The sequence below is a fragment of the Enhydra lutris genome, unplaced genomic scaffold (genome assembly GCF_002288905.1).
Source record: "Enhydra lutris kenyoni isolate GAN:26980312 unplaced genomic scaffold, ASM228890v2 scaffoldscaffold80, whole genome shotgun sequence".
In the NCBI taxonomy this organism is placed as follows: Eukaryota; Metazoa; Chordata; class Mammalia; order Carnivora; family Mustelidae; genus Enhydra; species Enhydra lutris.
In genome coordinates this window covers 3991732-4010062 of record NW_019154164.1, presented here as the reverse complement: position 1 = coordinate 4010062, position 18331 = coordinate 3991732, and the positions used below count along the sequence as shown (strand labels likewise).

Here is an 18331-nt window from a genome sequence, read left to right as displayed (position 1 = left end):
GGTATTTTCTTCTGCTGGGAGGTCTGCACTTGAAAGATCTGGCCACTGTAGCTTTGGCCTGGAGTCCAATCCCATAGGGGTTTCAAAATCATGTAACCCCAAATACCACGTAAATATCCTTAAATGTGGAATGGAAGCGCTCCCCCTCTGTTCTCCCAACCTCCCACCCCCCGATAAGCATCAGGTCGCACAGATTCCCCTATCCCCACTCCAACTCTAGTGGCTCCAAAATGAGTCTCAAGAGATGGTCACTCCTGCCATCTTTCCTGGGCCAACAAATCAAGTCAAGACCGGTCAGTTTATTGATTGTGAACTTTATTGTGGTTTGGATTATGTAAGGCAGTGTGGTGGGAAGGCACTGGAGAAGTTACACAGACTGGAAAACATGGTAAGAAATGAGTGAGTTAAAAAAAAAAAAAAGAAACCTACAAAATATATTTTTAAATGAGTGCGTGCTGGACTAGACTAAGTACTACAACTATGTTTTTTCTTCATCATTGCAGAAGCGTTGAAATATTGTCAGAAGTTGGGGTTGGGAGAGGTTAGGGAAGGCTTCATGGAGGAGGTGATGTCTATGCTGGACCTTGAAAGAAGGGTAGAATGTTGATAGATGAGACGGAGGGAAGAACATTTCAGAAGGACTGACTCTAGAGAAAATTCCTTAGAAATACTGAAAAAAACCAGAGGGCAAAAAAAAAATGCCCCCAGGGGGCAAACCTTCCCAACTGGGAGGCCTAGGGTTGGGACCCAAAATCTCAAGCCCCCAGGTGGGGTCTTCAGTCCCAATGATATTAGGAGGCACAGGACAATGGGCTTGTTTGTAAACCTAGCAGCAGCAGGAGGTTTCACATTGCAGTCAGGGGCCCCAGATTGGCTGTACAATATGCCTGGGTGGGTTTTCTCATCCTTTCGGGGGTGTGTGGTACTTATTCGTCCTTCCTCTTGCCCGCTGACTGCCTGAACGGTAGTTCGTGCGCGCCCACGTGCGCGTGTGTGAGTGTAGGTGTGTGTGGATGGGTGGGGGACCGAGGCTTTGTCTCCCACTGCAGCTTCTTCCACGTTTCCCTCTTTGGGGCACACAGCTGGCTTCCATCGAGCTGGAGCTCAGGCCCTTCCTACTCACTGTCTCAACCTCACTGAATTCCAGCTCGTCATTAAGCACCTAGGAAGCTTCCTCAACATGAAGGTAAAACCTACTGTGGGGGGTGACTTGGGTGAGGGCAGGACAACACTTTCCGGGGGTGGTGATGTTTGGTGGTATTTGATGGTGGAGGCAGCGGAGGTGGCAATGAGTGCTGGTGGTGATAAGGGCTGGGGACTCAGAAGCAGGCTCTGGCCGCTGACTAAAATGCTGCTGGCAAGTCTGTAGTGTTCAGTCAGGAGCTGGGATATCAGGCTAGACCAGCTTGGCCTTGATCACCCCTCCTCCCTCCTCAACATGCCCTACAGGGGAGAGAACGTTGGGTGCCTGAAAGCAGCAAAGCCTTCTGTAGGGTATCCAGGCCGTTGTTGTCCTGCTCAAATCGCACCCCCGGAAGCCCCAGAGATCTTTTTGTTGGCAAACATCTGTATGATCTCCACATAGGACTGTCACCTCCCCCTGTCCAGCTGCTGGAGGTATATAGGTTATGTAGCTACTGATGCTACCTGGATCGGGAGGTATGGGGAATTTATCAGAGGAAAGGGAAAGTTAGTTACTGTGAGTTTCTTTCTTTGAAAGGAGTATGGATTAGGTAAGACCTGGCTCCTGACAGAAAAGGGAAGGCTGGAAAGCTCTGTCAGGATTCCCTAGAGCTGAAGATTTAGAGCTCAGTGAGATCATCGCTGGAAATGACCTTGAAGCTGATGTGGCCCTGCTTGACTTTGGCAGTCGGGCCACCCTTCTTACGCAGGTACAGAGACTTCAGATCACGGCAGTCGCTGGGGTCAGCATCCAGAGTAACTTGCCCCAGGAACTGATCACAGAATTTCCGGCTGTTCCACACCTGGAGAGACAAGTCAAGAAAGTGAATATGAGCCACCCTCTGCAAGACCAGACTTGGTCCAATGGCATCTAGAACCCAGTGCTGAACTTGGAAAGCTCAGCTTTAAAACTGAGAAACTCTTTCCTGATAATGGGCTCTGGCTGACAGAAAGCTACCTCAAAAAGGAGTGGTGACAAGCCAGCCAGGAGGGCTCAAGGTCAGCCTCAAGCTATGTGAAGGCTTTGTAAAGGCAGCTGGGCAGAGGCTCTAAGTCAGAAAAACAGCCAAAGGATAGTGGTCCATCCCGACCTCACAGGATAAGGGTCATCTGACCTGGCATATGCTTCCCCTCATGGGATTTTATAGTATATGTCACAACATGTGTACCTGTGAGTGTGTGAGCTTCTGCCCACAATGAAAGGGACAGAGAAGAGGATATTTACAATGGAAATTAATGAGGAAGTCAGTGTCTGTGCTTGGTGGTAGGTGTGTTGGAGTAAAAACAAACAGCCAAAGACCAGGATGACCCTTGCTCTGTATCCTGGATAGTTGAGTATCCTAAATACTTGGGATAATCTAGCACCTGGAATGGAATGGGAGCCATCCAGGAGGCAGGGCGTGTATGTGGGGGGGGGGGGTTGTTCCCTGTTCACAGTCTTACCTGCACTATAATAGGAATGTCAGTGGTCCTTCTGTAGAAGATCGCCTGGGTGTCAAAAATGGCATGAACAGTATTCTTCTGGACAGGAGAACGGACTTCCTCCTTGCCACACTTGATGACCAAATACGGATTTACGGCTGGAACAAAGCAACAGTCGCATTTAACAGAGTGATTACAGTACCCTTTCTAGACAGTCGAGAAACTAGTTCACAGGGACTTTTCAGCCTAACACCTGGGTACCAGGTGATCTCGAACCCTGGTTCCCAATTCCCTTTTCTTCCCCATCCTTTATAAAAATGAATAGTATGTAGGCCTTGCCCAAGGAAGTTCACATCCCATTCTCTGTCCAGGTCAACAGCCATCCTGACTTTCTGAGGCTGAAAATACCCCTGGAGAGAACCGTTCATGACCACCTTTTCTAAACATATGTGCAATAAATGAAACTGAAGTTTGCTTTCCCAGACACCTCTGTGGTTCTTACATTCATTGGCATACTTCTTCTCCAGGCCCTCTGCACTATGAACAGTGATCTGGGTCACCACCTTTGGATAGCCACGAGCCAGGTTCCAGCAGGACATCTTGGGCATGTCCAGAGTCAGTTCCCTGGAACATCGAAGAGAAGACACATTACTGATGATGAATGCCCTCTGATGAGATCGGCCTGTTAAGGCAGCCATTGTTGCTGAAAAGCATGAAATGCTGAGTGACCCAGCTCATTCCTCAGACATGGCTTATATTTCATGAGTCTGTTTTCTTTTCCCTTGGCATTAAGGACCAGCAGATAAAGATCAGAGTAGACAAGGTTGGGGTGAAAAGGTAGCTTTGGTGACCCAGCACTCAGAATGTAATAGAGGAGCAGTGAGGAGTGTCAGCTGCTTAAGAGAAGAATACAGTCAGCCAGAAAATGGAAGAGAAGATGTACATGGGAAAGCTTAGGCTATAGGCCTATTCCCCTGAAATGGCAGCCCAGAGCTCTGAAGCTCAGACCTCTCCTGGGGAATTTTTCATGGTTACAAAAATAACCATTTTGAGAAATAGTTCTACCACTGTCATGTCAGTGAAGTCTGACTCAGACAGATTGTCCTTTTGCATGTCTGCATAGGAGGAACAGGGTCGAAGGAGGTTGGTGGGGGGTCAGAACTGGAGGCAAAGCAGAGACTAGGAGTTTGCTGGGCTGGACACAGGAGCTGAACCTGAGCTGGACAGGCACTTCGGAGAAGATTCTCAGGAGAAACTCGCTGGTGCGGCCATGTTGGAACATGGTTGGGACAAGCACGTAGTTGCCTTTCTTCAGGTACTTGCTCAGAAACACGGTGCGGGTGTCAATGTAGGTGGAAGTTCCAGCACGCTCTTGGATGTAGAGATGGTGGAGACGGAACTTGCGGTTCATCTCTACCTGGAAATGAGACAGGACAAAATTCTCCATCCCACTCAAATCACAGTGTTTGTGTTAGGAGATCCTAGGTCCTCTGTTTTCTTTTTCCTTGGACCTATCTTCATTCCCCTCCCCACTGTGACTCTGTCATTATTCTCTCTATTCCACATGCCCAATCTTACCTTGAAGAGCTCAAAGCCAATGATGTAATTGTCAGGTCTTCCCATGCGGCGGTAAGTACGCAGGTCCTTCTGCTGCAGTGACATAATGACCTTGTGCCCATCCTCGGGTACGGTGAAGATGTACTAAGGGAAAGAGGCCACCAAGGACTTTAGTTAGCACTTCCGTTTCAGCTGAGCCAGCTCAGATTTCAGGGAAGATAACTACATTGAGGAGCAGAGACTCCGATTATTTTCTGGGCTTTGCCACGGATCAGACACTGAGGCCTTGGCTAACTCATGGGCTTGCTAAGTGCAGATCTTATATCATTACTCCCTATGGCATTTGGCACGGATTGAGAGACAACTTCATGACTGGGTCTTTGATGCCAAAGGGGTTATTCTTCTTGATAAGATACTGGGTTTATTTTAAATTTTCCCTTGCTTCAAAAAGCTGCCCACCAAAAAATTCCAGAATCCATAAAGGCAAGAGGCACTTTTGTTTGGCTTAGCCTGATACTATAGCATCCCTCTCAGCTAGCCTCCTACAGCCAGCCCAGATATGTGACTTGGGGTGGGGCTGGATCCACTTCCTTGGAGAACTGATTGATTCTTTGCCACCCTCTGCAGGAAAGCTGCAGACCTGTGCCTGAGACTTGGAAACGTCATCTCAGGGCATCATCCTGCCATTGGGCAGTAAAACTAAAAGGTATCTGATTGTTCCCTCAGCCATTCTCTCTCTCTCTCTCTCTCTCTCTCTCTCTCTCTCTCTCTGTTTCTCTCTCTGCTTTTTTCTCTCCCTCCAGCAAGAAACAGAAAACAAGTTCAGAACCATAGATTTGCAAGACCCATAAAGATCAATCTTGTGCAGACAGTTAAGATTGAAGCCAAAAGCCCGTTTCTCTAGCTCGATGTGCTGATATTTGAAACATTTCCAGGGTTGTACATGGGGATGATGTCGGGTAGGGAGCAGGGCGGTAATGGGAGCTTTCATTTCTTTAAGGACAATTAAGATGGAAAGAATGGGCAGGGGGGAGTATGAGTTAAAAAAATCAGCCTACTCATCTAAGTGTCCTTCCAAATGCCTCGCCAGTGAGGCCCATGGATAGAAAAGACATACCCACATAAGGTCAGTCAGAATTCTGGCCTCCCGTGTGGGTATCTCATCAACACATCTGGGGGCAAAACCATCAAGATTATTATAGTTTCAGGCTTTTGGATGTTTGGATTTTGTGCTTTGGGGCGTGCCAGGGCTTGACTCCAGTGGATCATGTGGAAGAGCATTGTAATGGAGGATGGATGGGATGGGGTTACTGATGGGGTAGTGCTTCGGATCCTGGGCAGAATGACCTGGCTCTGGGTGAGAAAAGGAAGGCATAATGATGGCATTCAGAGAAAAGTCAAGAAATGAAAAAGTATTGAGAGAGTGTCTGGAAGCAGATCCCTTCTGTCTGATGAGAGACAATCACAAAGAGACACCCCAAGCAATATGGTGCCAGGGGAGAGGCAGTCAGAGGAGATGGCTCCAATTTAATATTATTGCCCACATACGTCGCTGCAGTAGACACAGTCTGCAGTGACTTACAGCATCTGAGCCAATCCCTAGACACCTCGGTTGATGAATATTACACAACAGCTGCAAACTGAAAAACCGATGTCAAGGAAATACTGCAAGGTGAGATCTGAGTTCCTATGGCCTTGAGAAGTTGGAGGTAAAGCAAAAAGACCAAATTAATTCAAACCTGGGGATTCTGCAGGAAGGTATCACGATTGTTATAGCAGCCTCCTGACCGGTTCATCAGGGGATCATCATCCACAGTCCAGCATCCCACCACTGATTCCAGCTCCTTGCGGCCAAAAAGAGGGTTGTTCACATTGCGGCAGACATTCAGTTCGTGAAAGTTGCGGCAAAAGTCCTCCAGGCTCATCCTGAACAGAAGGAGGGCCCGAAAGAAATGAACATGGTGCTGAAAACCTACCGTGGTAGTTCCATGTAGGGAGCCCCAATGCCCTCAGCACAGAATCCAGCCACTCACCAGAACTCTCCATCGTCAGACATAACAAGCCCCAGGTTCTTGCGGTCTGCCACAGTCAGCTGCTGCCACTCTTCAGAACTAAAAGCAATCAGATGAAGAGATAAGCAGTTAGGTTTACCATTGACTTCCTACAGGAAGCACACCAAAGGACCGAAAGTGGTGGGGATTGGGCCTGCTTTATTTCGCCTCTGGCTGGGTGATAGACCCCACAGATGCCACTAAGCAATGACAGCCTGCTAGCAATCTGGAGGGATGCACTGAGAGAACTACAGGGCTGTCCAAGTGAAACGTCACTCACATCTCGCTCCAGGGACCACTCCATTCCTGACGCCCCAAGGGGTTCCTCAGGCGAACCATATAGAGCTTCTCAGTACTGAAGACTTCCAGCAGTCTCTCTCCAAGACGGATCTTACGAATATCAGTCATGGTGTATGTATGGCCCTTCAGGAGACCCCAGTCAGTTTCAACTTCTTGCTCCTCCTGATTAGGAGACTGAGAATAAAGGAAAATACATAAAGCCACAAGAATTGAGAGACCCAAGGCCTGGCTCCAACTCTTCCTTGATTGGTTTATCCCAGTATGGTCGAAGCCAGTTCTCCCTGAGCCGATAGAAATTTTATCCAGACACCTGACTGGACACAAAGCAAGTGAAAGAAAGGAAATAAAGAATTTAATATAATAACCCACTTAAATAGTTCAGATTGAAACTACCCACAATAGTATACTGGTAAGAGCAGCTTAAAAATTTGGTGGGCCTGGTTTATTGTGTGAACAAACAGCTATAACTTCCACCACCAGGGGCAGAGTCAGGAGGAATAATTTAGCAGAGGTTACTTACACCAGCTCAAAAACTCTACTGGCCCCCAGTTTGATAGTTGGTACAGAAGGATAAAAAGTTAAAGCTCTGGGGCACCTGGGTGGCTCAGTCAGTTGAGTGTCTCTGGCCTCAGCTCAAGTCATGATCCCAGGGTCCTGGGAAAGAGTCCTGCATCAGGCTCCCTGTTCAGTGGGGAGTCTGCTTCTCCCTCTGCCCCTCCTCCACCCCTGGCTCATGCTCTCTCTCTCTTTGTCTGAAATAAATTCTTAAAAAATAAAGAAAGTTAAAGCTCTGTGGCAAAATAAAGTAAGTTAAAGCTCTGTGGCCTCTGATCAAGGACTCAATGTATATTACTAATTTTCTGGACACCATAATGCCTTCTCCTGAATTTCTGGGGGAAGAGTGACATTCCCTACTAATTTTGTAGTGTGAGCAAAGAATGATTGTTTTGGGGAGACAGCAAACCTCAATGGTGCAACAGATCAGTCCTCCTTTGGTAAATGTTTTGTACAACTCCCCAAACAGCTTGTACTTCTCTTCAACCAGCTCAGTGTATCTTCCCTTCTGCATGTCAACAGTCTCAGCCAGTGTGCCAGTGAAGTCCACGATGATATCAGTGGTGGTCAAACCATCAAGGGCTTCATAGCAACCAAGCAACCTGGGTGCAAATATGCAAGGTTATCTCAGTAAACTGATTTTTCCAGGTCGAGAACATCTTATTCCCAAGAACTAGAACAGTTCTCGCCCAGCCAGCATTTACCAGCTGGCTTTTCTCGAGGTATGAAATGAAAGATATTCTGAGATTATAGTCAGAGATTTCTGAGCTTAGGTTATGTTGAGCAAGGACAGTCCATGAAGAAGCTTCCTTGTCTAGGTAAATATTAGGGAAAGAGAAAAAGTGAGGGCATCACGCTATGTGATCCACTGATTAGCAGCAGGAAGGGGCACCTAGGAGTAGGGAGGGGTTTTAATGGAGTCCAGAAGAGCTCATTTCTTTATCTTCCAGGATTTTTGAGGACCAGGCCTAGGCCCAAAGCAATGCCTTAGATCTGACTGGTATCCTATCCCATTTAAACTCAAGGGCTCGGCTGGGTGAGAATAATTTTCCAAGGACAAATACGGCCTTCCCTCCCTCGTCTACCCTGACCACTGACTGGTCAACCCTGCTCCTTACTTTGCATAAGCTTTTTCCAGTAGAGCATTCCAAAACTCATTCATGGAGGTGGAGAAGGAGAAAACCAGATCTCCATTGATGGTGGGCAGCAAGTCATCGATCACCACCTCAGTCCATTCTCCAAAATGCCAGAAACGGAAGCGAAATATCCCAGCATATTTATCGAGTTTTCGAGGGTCCCATTCCTGTTCCTTATGGTTGGGAATTGTCTGGAAATATAAGAACAGTCGTACAAGTGTTATTCGCCAGACTACACCCAAATACTGAGTTGCAGTTGACTTTCAGCAAAGATATACGGCAGTAGGAAGCACACCAAATAACTTGGTTTGGGTCTAGGTTGGGAAGTCTTAATTTGGGTATTTTTTGCCCAAATTTTGCTTCCCTAGGTCACTTTTGTTGAGGATAATATTACCATGCAGGCCCCGAATACACATAGGGTGACTGAGGGGAAGCCAGTTAGGGATTCAGTTATTTCCCACAGATAATTTACAAACTTGATCATGAGAAACTGTCTATCTAAACATTCACAGTTGTGTGTTTAACCACCTAAATAAGGCATTTTAAAAGACAAAATCACTGAAAATACAAGACCCCTGTACTTTCGGGTTTCAAAGGTCTGTCCTAGAGATTTCATGTAGATTCTATATGGATTTGATTCACACCTTGAACAAAATTATGTTGAAGAAATCCTCTTTTTATATTCAGTTACAAATTACTCTTCGAAAATTCTTTTTCTGAAGAAAAGTCAAATCAAGTCAACATTTCAATGCTTTCAACTTGACCTAAATGCTGAAGGAATTTTTTTACTTGAGAATTTATTAGAACCTTCTCAAAGAACTATTTCCATCTTTCTTGTCTTTTCTGTTATTCCTATCTGTGACTTCCTGGCCCCTGCTGGCTCTATCGTCCAATCGGTGCAAAGAACACCAGTACGCAGAGCTACTACATCAAAGAGCTACAAGTGACAAAAGGTCAACTAATGTGTGACAAAGCCAACAGAGTAAAATGTTTATGGTAAGAATCTAGGTGAGTATAGAGGTTCTCCCTGTAAAATTCTTTCAACTTTCTGTATTGGTTAAAAAAAAAAATCCTCATAATTCAAGAATTGAACAATCTAAAAACCTTACAACCTGATTTTTCCCAAATTACTAAGGAAGACAAGAAGGTGGAAATTGAGTGAGGTCTCACAAGAGAGGGGGATACCTTTGTCCAGTGAGACTCCTGAACAGCCAAACAGGAAAACGCAGAGACCATCGGCTTGTGCCCCAGTCTCCCTTGGATCAGCTGGTGGTTGCTGATGTTGCCCACGATCAGACGGGGGTCGTCACAGATGTCCTATGGATACAACAATTGGTTCTAAGGGGTGGAAAATGTTTCCCAAGACTCAGCGTGAGCTGAGGTAGGCAGGACAAAGATAGTGACTAGGACTTCCATAAATGGGATAAAGGGAAAGTCGGGGTGGGGGGGTTTGTGAGGACAAATACAAAGCAGTCAATCATCCGGAGCAGAGATAGGGTTATGAGGCGAAGTGGCAGGAGAAATGAGAGGCAAGGATGCAATGAGACAGGTCGAGATAGGCTGGTGGGGGCGCTTAGAACTAGCATTGTGGTTCAGAAGAGTTTTCCCTAAAGCAGTGAGCTTTTGAAGGGAACTAGAGATTAGCACATTGCATTCCAGTCCTATTGGTCACGAGGAGATTTTCTGAAGCACCTGTGCCTGGAAGGTTAATTGCATTTCAAAAGACAAGGCTGGATAGTGGTGAATGCTTCTCCCTCCCTGGGAAAATGAGTTAGGAGACCTTATACAGAAAGCCCTTTCCCCAACAAAAAGCAAAGGCAAGAGCAGTCTCCATGGCAACTAGATTTTTCTACATCTTTGGATGAATATAGATGGTGGCAGCACTAATAGCAGGTGGTAATTGACCACTCACAGGAGCACTTCAACACACTCTTTTCCCACAGAGGTTGCTCTGAGGGAAGCCAGACAGAGGTGAGGGGCACTATTTATGTTTCCCCAATATGTCAACAGCTGTGCTATTCCCACGGCGAGTAGGAAAATGAGACCCAAATAAAACAATAACAACACGATGTTTGAGGGCACACTAAAGTTATTTTCAAAGTATAATCAGTGTCTAGAGGAAGGATCCCCAAAGTCTCCCTGGTAGTAGATAGAAAAGATTGAATAGCCGTAGTGACACTTGAGTTGAAGCTATAGGGATGACTAGCGTGAGGCTAGCGTGAGGCGGTTCGACAAGAGAGAGGTATGGAGGCACAATGGGTAGAGAGGCATAGACAAAAACATCGCTGCCTCCATAATATCCTGTAATTGAAGACATGATTGTGTGACTCAGAGAATCAGCACTTGCAGAGTTCAAAAGCAGGAAATACCAACGAAGTCTTGAGTAGCTGGAGAAAGCTTCATGGAGGAAGCCGTTGGCCAGTACCTTGAGATTCTGCTTACCCAGCAGAAATAAATCTTAGTCTCAAGTGGGAAGAAAATCTAGACATATATCTTTTTAAAATTTATTAAATAGAGACAGCTATATTTTTCTGGTTCTCAAACCTCTTTTTTTTTTTAATGGACATAATTCTCCTTGATGAAGGGTCTGGTCTACAGAATGAAACATTCCATGTATTCTTTAAAAGCCAAAATCACTCTGGAAAGGAATAAACATCCTAGGCAGGGACAAATCCAAAATAAAGATTAATTGGGCATCCCTCTGCCAAAAAGAGAGGGTTAGGAGGGTTTTCAGTTTGGGATTTTCTGGTTATTTATTTATTTATTTATTTATTTATTTATTTATTTATTTATTTTAAGATGCATACCTAGTGTCTCGACATTACTTTTTTGTCTTAGAAGACTTCTATCTTTTTTTTTAAGGTTTTTTTATTTATTTGACAGATAGAGATCACAAGTAGGTAGAGAGACAGGCAGAGAGAGAGGAGGAAGCAGGCTCCCCGCTGAGCAGAGAGCCTGATGCGGGGCTCGATCCCAGGACCCTGGGATCATGACCTGAGCCGAAGGCAGAGGCTTTAACCCACTGAGCCACCCAGGCGCCCCAAGACTTCTATCTTAATATCTTTTTATGGTTTGGGACTTGCCTGTTTTTTCACTTATTGAGTATAGAGTAGGTATGTTGGGTGAATTAGGCCCTGATATTCTTTTTCTCCCAATTGTTTCTTTGCCCTTTCTAAGATGAAACTAAACACAGCTTTTTCTTGTGGGCCAGGTGTTACCATTTTATTTGGAGCAAGACAAGAAGTTATATAATGATTTCTTGGGTTTAGATTATGCAAATAATAGTTGCCTGGCATGGAAAAACAATAAAGTGAACACTGACGTATGGAAAAGTGTGCTTTTAGATTATTAAGGCAAATTATTTGCTGGTTTCACATAAAGTTGTTAGTGGTTTGGGTTACATTACAGTGTCTTGGATTGCCACGAAGCTCTCATTTCACAACAGGGATCCAGGCTCAGCCAACACTTTTGTCATGCCAGCTTTTATTCAAGACTTAAAGGGTCACATAAATGAACAAATACCTGTAAACAGAACTCAAATTGAGAAACTGGGTAATTATTCTCCTGTAGATCCAAGCTGAATGTGGTCATTGTGTGTGTGTGTGTGTGTGTGTGTGTGTGTGTAATCATGAAAGAATATAAATTTGGGCCCCCCCAAAATCTTTTATTTTCTATTTCCTCTTATAAACTGGCCCATGGCCCAGTTTTCCTTTACCACTCTTCATGCATGATGGATGGCCACTTAATAATGGATTTTAAACATGATAAATTAACAGCCATAGATTGTCAAAGCTAAAAAAATCTTGGGGATTATTTACTCAACCTGTTTATTTTGCAAAGGAGAAAAAGGCTCAGGAAAAGGCAGCAACTTGGCCCTTCCAGGCAGGCAGCTAGTTAGTAGGAGAACTAGGACTGAAGTTTTAGATTCTTCAATAAGACATATAGTTAGGGAATATGCTTCATGACTCTCTGCTGAACATTCGCCTAATAGCTCTTCATTGTTCTGGAAAGACTTGCTTAAGTTATATTTCAGCTTTTGGTTCCAGGCTAAATATCACCAATCGGCTTTAAATTCTTCAATTTAATTCACTCAGTGGGAATCAATCTCTGGTGTATGTCAGCATCGTGACATGAAAATGGGAGAAAATCTTTATTACGCTACAACCTCTACCTCTTTCAGGAAGTCAGAGATTAGAAAGAAGCTAAAGAGGGAGAAAAGGTAAAGGGTAATAAGCCAGTGCAAACCTAACGGACAAATGGACTTTTTTGGTGACACATTTGAAAATAATGAAATGGCTGTTTATTGATTTTTTTCCCTAGTTTCGGACAATGGGGTGTCTTCATGTCGGGAGTAAGGAAGTAAGATGGGAGAAATTTTTCTGTAACTCTGAGCCGAGATGGAGAGTGAAGGGGCTATTGTGGCCTGAGCTCTGCTGGACTGGTAAGGAATGGAGTTGGGAAGAGGTCACAGCTCACATATTCACATATTTGGGTGGCTTGAGAGGGAGGGAAGATGCTGGGCCCCTAATGGCTCCCAGCTGTGTTGGCACAGTTGCTGTATTCCTTGAACTGGATCGTTTGTCAAGGCAAAATAATTTCTTAGGGGGAAACACACACAACTAGAAAGTTGGACACCAAGAGTAAAGCCAGGAATGGTCCCCACATACCCCCATCCCTGAGTCAAAGCCCTCTATAAGCAAAACAGCTTCTCTAGGAAATATGTTCTCTTAGCTGAGCACTGAGAGTCCTTGCCATTGTCCTCACCTCATCTCCCTTCGCAGAGACCTCTGGAAGACTGGGGAGGGAGACATAGGATTATCAGGCTTGTAGCATTTCCAAGAGAGCTCCAGGCTTGCCATGCTGAGGGGCTAGGGGTCCAGACACCCAAGTCACGACATAATTATCTTATTTGAGCCTTTAGGCTTTGGCTTAGAAGACTCCAAGTATAAATCTCAAACTGCTTTAATTGGGAAGAATGTACACATCCATGAAATGAAATACTGTTCAGCCATCGGAGGGACAAACTGATTACATGCTGTCACATGAATGAGCCTTGAAAATGTTATGCTAAGCAAAAGAAGCTACTTTTCTGTTCCAAGTAAAGTCTCTAGAGCCAGGCAAATCTAGATAGAAACCCAAAGCAGATTAGTGAGTGCCTGTGATGGGGTGGGGGGTGTTACTCACTGCAAAAGGGTACAAAGGGTCTCATGGGGATGATGTGACTATTCTACTGTGAAGTTTTTGCAACTTGGTGAATTTACTAAAAATCATTGCCTCATACTCTTCCAGCAGGTAAATTTTACAGTCTCTAAATTGTGCTGTGGGAAAGCTGGTAAATGGCACAATTGAAAATAAGCAGGACCGATGGAGATAAATGGGATGGACCCATCCAACTCTCTTCGACTGCGTCACCGGTGGAAACATGAGGACAAGTCAGGTTGGGGGGACATGATCTCTGGGAAGGATAAGAACTTTATGACCAGCCTAGGCCAAAACGACTGCATGGAGGTGCCCCATTCAGCAGGGGGCTGGAAACATCTATTAGCACAGAGAAAAGTGTTTCCCCTTTACTCTTTCCTCCCAGGCAATCTGTCACTGAGGGCTGTGTATTCTGCTTCTGATGTTGCCCCTTATTGAACTTTCCCTTCCATTCCTACCACCTTTGGCTTTCATCCAGACCCTCATCACCCTCCTCCCACCTGGGGTAGTGAAATGGCCCCTGGGGAGGGTATTCCTCATGAAAGAACCTGGGCAAAGGAAATGGCAAGTAGGGACAGAGCTCAAAACTCGACCAGAGCTGACAGAAGATCTTGTGCAGGTTGCCCTCCCTTCCCCACAGTTGCGGCACAAATCCCCATGAGGGTTTGAACCTCTTTAGTCAGGGATTAGATGTGTCTGACTCTAAGACACTACTGTGGCTGGGTATGAGTCAGTCAGGAAAAAAAGCCAGAGTGGAGTAGGAGGGGAAAGTGGCTGGAGAAGAGATTTTTAATGGGAATTTGGCAGCCAGATTTCAGCCCTAAAGATTCTACCTGAAGCCTTACAATCACACTGTAAGTCAGTATAAATCGGCATAGTTTAGAATTTACTATGACTGCATACGATGAAGCTCCAGAAGGACAGGAAAGTTCAGGAACACATGTCTCAAGCCATAAACCAGTGTACCCAGGAAGCTGAGCCAAAAGCTGGGGCCAGCGGACCCCTGGAGGAGTTAAGGAGAAAAATTTTTCTCTGGAGGGTATGGCAGATAAGCCAGCCCTGAGTAACTGCAAAACATTCCCATAATCCCTGCCTATCTAAAGTGGCTCCTTAGGACACAGCAAGGGAGGGGCAGTTGGGAAGAAGGGGACACTTAATCCTGCCCGAGGATACTGGGGGCTTAACTGAAGTCATTTCGTTCAACTAGCAGTGGGGTTTACAGGCATGAAGGCTTATAAAGGCGGAAGCTTTCAAACATGGGAAAGGAAAGAAACAGAGACTATCGGGTTAATCATGCTTCTTCCATTTTAGAGACTTCAGAAAACAGCCCTGTTTGAGGATGAGGCTGTGTGGCATGCCAAGGGCCAAGATGTCTGTGAACTTTCCTACAAACCAGGCTCTCAACCTTGCCAACGAAACGGGTGAGGCCAGCGACCCATCTGGTCTTCCTGAGCCAATTCAGAGAGGCCCAGGGCTGTCTCTCTGCTTTCCTGATGGGAGGCCAGAGAACTTTGACGTGGTTCTTGACCACAGGCTTGGCCTCCACTCTGGCTGGAAAGGAATCCAGAGCCTTTTGAGGAGACTCAGATGGTGGTCCAGAACCTTGTTTTTCCCTCCTTCCCACAAGAGGCCCCTTCCCCAACCACTCCAATCTGCTGATCTCCCCCTTCTTCAAAACCCTTCAGGATTTACTGTCTGTATGCCTGAAGATAACATTCCTTATATCAGGCATTCATTTATTATTTAACTCTTTGATAGCTCAATAGCCACCTCTCCCACTAGAATGGGAGCACCTCGCCCCAGACTGTGTCTGTTAATTGCACAGAGGGTGCACAGAGTAGATGCTCCATAAATGTTTTTCAAGACGCTCCCTTTGGGCTTAAGACTAAGCTCACAGTATGTTCTCAGAAGGGAGAATATGGGTAATTTAACAGATGTACAGCATCGACCCAGGGAGGAGGAATGTCGGAACCGACTGGGGGGAAACTACAAATCTTAGCAAAGGAGGGGACCCAAATAGCTCTGTGTCCCGTTCCACGCAGCGTGGCAGCATGGACTTTGGGGTCAAACCTGGATTCAAATCCCAGGGTGTCAGCAGTTGGACCCTGGGCAAATTCTTACCTTGTCTCTGAGACCCAGTATCATCATCAATAAAATGGACATAGTAATATTTACCTCTAGTTTTCAAACCAGAAAAAAGAATCACATTGGAGAAACGTATACAATACCTACCTTGCCAAGCCATGGTGAATGAAGAGGAAATGAAAAAAAAAATGTACAGAAAAGTCTAAACAGAGTCTCTAGGCCCGTGGTAGGCATGACATAAATGCTGATTCTTTTTCCTACCCACCCCAATTCACCCTCTCTTTCTGATACCTCTCACCCTGGAAGGGGTATTGCTTGCTTCAGAGGCAAGATGGATTCTTGCCCTGCTTATCAAGTTTTTCCCTTCCCTGCTAATCCATCTAGGATTCAGTCCACAGAATTTGGAAGAAGGCGGCAAAGGACAAAGGACTGAGCCAAGAGAGAGGAGGAAGCATGTGTCTCAAGACCCAGCTAGTACAGAAAGCATTGTCAGCTTGGTTCACATCTGGGAAATGGCTTCGTGTTGGCTTGCAACTTTGCCACCTGTTGGGTCTCCTCCTATCTCCCCCAGGACCTCATTCTCATCAATCATTCCTTCCCTCTCCTGTGTCCTCAACCTCTTCTTCTTTACTGTTTACTCTTTGGCCTAGAAATACATTCAAGTCTGTCCTATTTTAAAAAGATATCCTCTCCACCCCCCACAAAAAAACCTTCCTCAATTTCCTGCCTCCTTTTCAGCTATTTCTGCCCTATCGATGTCCTTTCTTTCAGATCCAGGCATCAGAAAAGAGTAGTGCCCCTCATGATCATCAGCCATTTATAAGAGTGGCACTGAGACTACATATCTTTATTTGCTCCGTGCATTTCTGCAAAAACAAAACAAAACAAAACAAAACTTACCCCTCTGCATACCGATTTAGTGGCTAGTGAATTCTGCTCACGTTTCCCGGATTTTTATTGCCGGTCAGTGATCTGTAGGGATGTCAACAACTGCAGGCGCAGAAAGTCAGGAGGACTGTCATATTCCTTCCGATGGAGAGGACTTCTCCCAGTCTCATACTCTCAATGGCTATCATACTTTGCAGGCAAACACTGAGACCTGTCCTTCCAGTCATATAGGAGACGCAAGAGCCTTAAAGGGACCAATGTATCTTGGCACCACCTGCTGGCAACCTACAGCAACTGCAATGGCTCTCGTGAGAAGTCCATTTCGGAGCGTAAGCTCTGGAAATTCCAACTAAAAAGTTGCAACCAAAAAGCCTGTACATTTCCTAACAGCCCTCTATGGCCTTTGGGAAGCCACTTCGGGAAGGAGCTCAGGTGTAATATCCTTCCTCCAGTTATACGCTTTAGAGAGGGCGAGGTTGCCTGCCATTTATTCTACAGATTCCACCATTCTGTCATTGTATACACTGAGCTCCCTCTCACGCAGGGCTGGTGAAGTGGTCCTGAGACTTGCTTTAGAGACATAATATACAGCTGTTTCACAGAGAACCATAGTAACTATGGATAGGTGGTAAAAAGAGCTACACTCCTACTTAGATCCCACTTGGCTGATGGTGGGGGGATCCAGGAGACGGTACCCAAAGAGTAACTGAGAAGTCTCCCCTCCTCCCCCCATGCAAACTCCATCTTGTCCTTGTAAGAGTTCATTTCATTTATGCTGGTCCTATCAAGAGTTTTGTTGTTCTTCTTTTAAATTTGCTGTCTGGCCAAATATGACTGAAATTCAAGATACCTCAAGCTAGAGTCAGAAGCACCGATCCGTAACACTTGCCATATTAAAGCTGTCTCCTAAATCACTTTGCATGTGGTAGGCTGTGTGAGAGAAACAGTGCACCAGACAGAGTTATGATGAAAGAGATCGAGAAGGGGACAGAAAGTAAAAAGCAAAGCAACCAACAAATAAAAGACAGAGTTACCTGGGGACGTTTCCACACCACCTTCCCAGGAAGCAGCCGGTTGTAGAAAAGTGAATCATTCTCAGGCAGAAAGGTCGGGTCACAGAACAGTCTGCCATCTTTGATGCATTCCTGCTTCAGTTCCTGGTACTTCTGGTTTTTGAAGACCTTCAGAGGAGGACCCATACTGCCGAACTATGTCTAGAATGAGAAAAATTGTGGTCATTGGAGGAAGAATTCTTTTGAAGATTACCTGAAATTAGACAAAGAGTAGTCACCCCAGTGACTTATTCCTGGAGCTAGGAATGTGGAGCTTGGCTTTAGAAGAAGAAAAGTGAAGATTTTCAGGGAAAATAGGGTCCAGGCTCAGCATGGAGCTTTGCCTAATGTGCCTAAAACATTTGGGGGCCTCAGTTTCTTCCTCTGCCAAATAGGGCAATATAGGCCTGAACAATATTATTGAAAAATTATAAAATAAATGTTAAGATTGCTCATTAAATGTGAGTCATTAGCATTTAAAGGACTATCTTCCATTTTACGTAGAGAAGCTTTCAAACAAAGGATAATTTTAAATTCAAAGATAAAAGAAAAAAGTCATTTTATTACATTCAGAATAAGTTGGTGCCCTGAGGGCCACACACTTTGTGCTTCTGGGGAGAAGCAGCCCCTTTCACTTCTATGGAGCCCCTTTACACAATTCCTTCCCTTTTATCATTTAAAGAGCTTTGCATTTTTTTATTACTGGCCAAGAAGGCTAATGCAGGCAACAGAGCTCAGCAGATGGCCTCCAAGATAGAAAGATTGTTTGTGTCTCTTTCTTCTTCAAAGCCTAACATGCAATCATCTGCCCGCTTTAAAAGCAAGACTCTGAAATTCAATTACACTAATTTGATGGACTATAGATTCTTATCCCATGGCAATACATTGTTGCTTTCTTTGCTTT

The 18331-nt window shown here is 45.2% G+C and overlaps 1 protein-coding gene across 1 annotated transcript; it reads right to left on the bottom strand.

Moving 5' to 3' along the window:
* Positions 1-406: 406 nt before the first annotated feature.
* Positions 407-17574, bottom strand: LOC111160976 (calpain 6). Its single transcript, XM_022524393.1, has 12 exons — positions 17410-17574; positions 9389-9520; positions 8186-8394; positions 7477-7669; positions 6493-6686; positions 6195-6272; positions 5901-6087; positions 4183-4305; positions 3819-4021; positions 3107-3228; positions 2626-2762; positions 407-1985 (listed from the first exon to the last, which is right to left on the bottom strand). Exons 1-12 carry the CDS (start codon positions 17572-17574, stop codon positions 1803-1805), a joined length of 1926 nt encoding a protein of 641 aa, XP_022380101.1. The 3' UTR covers positions 407-1802.
* Between the last annotated feature and the right edge of the window lie 757 nt (positions 17575-18331).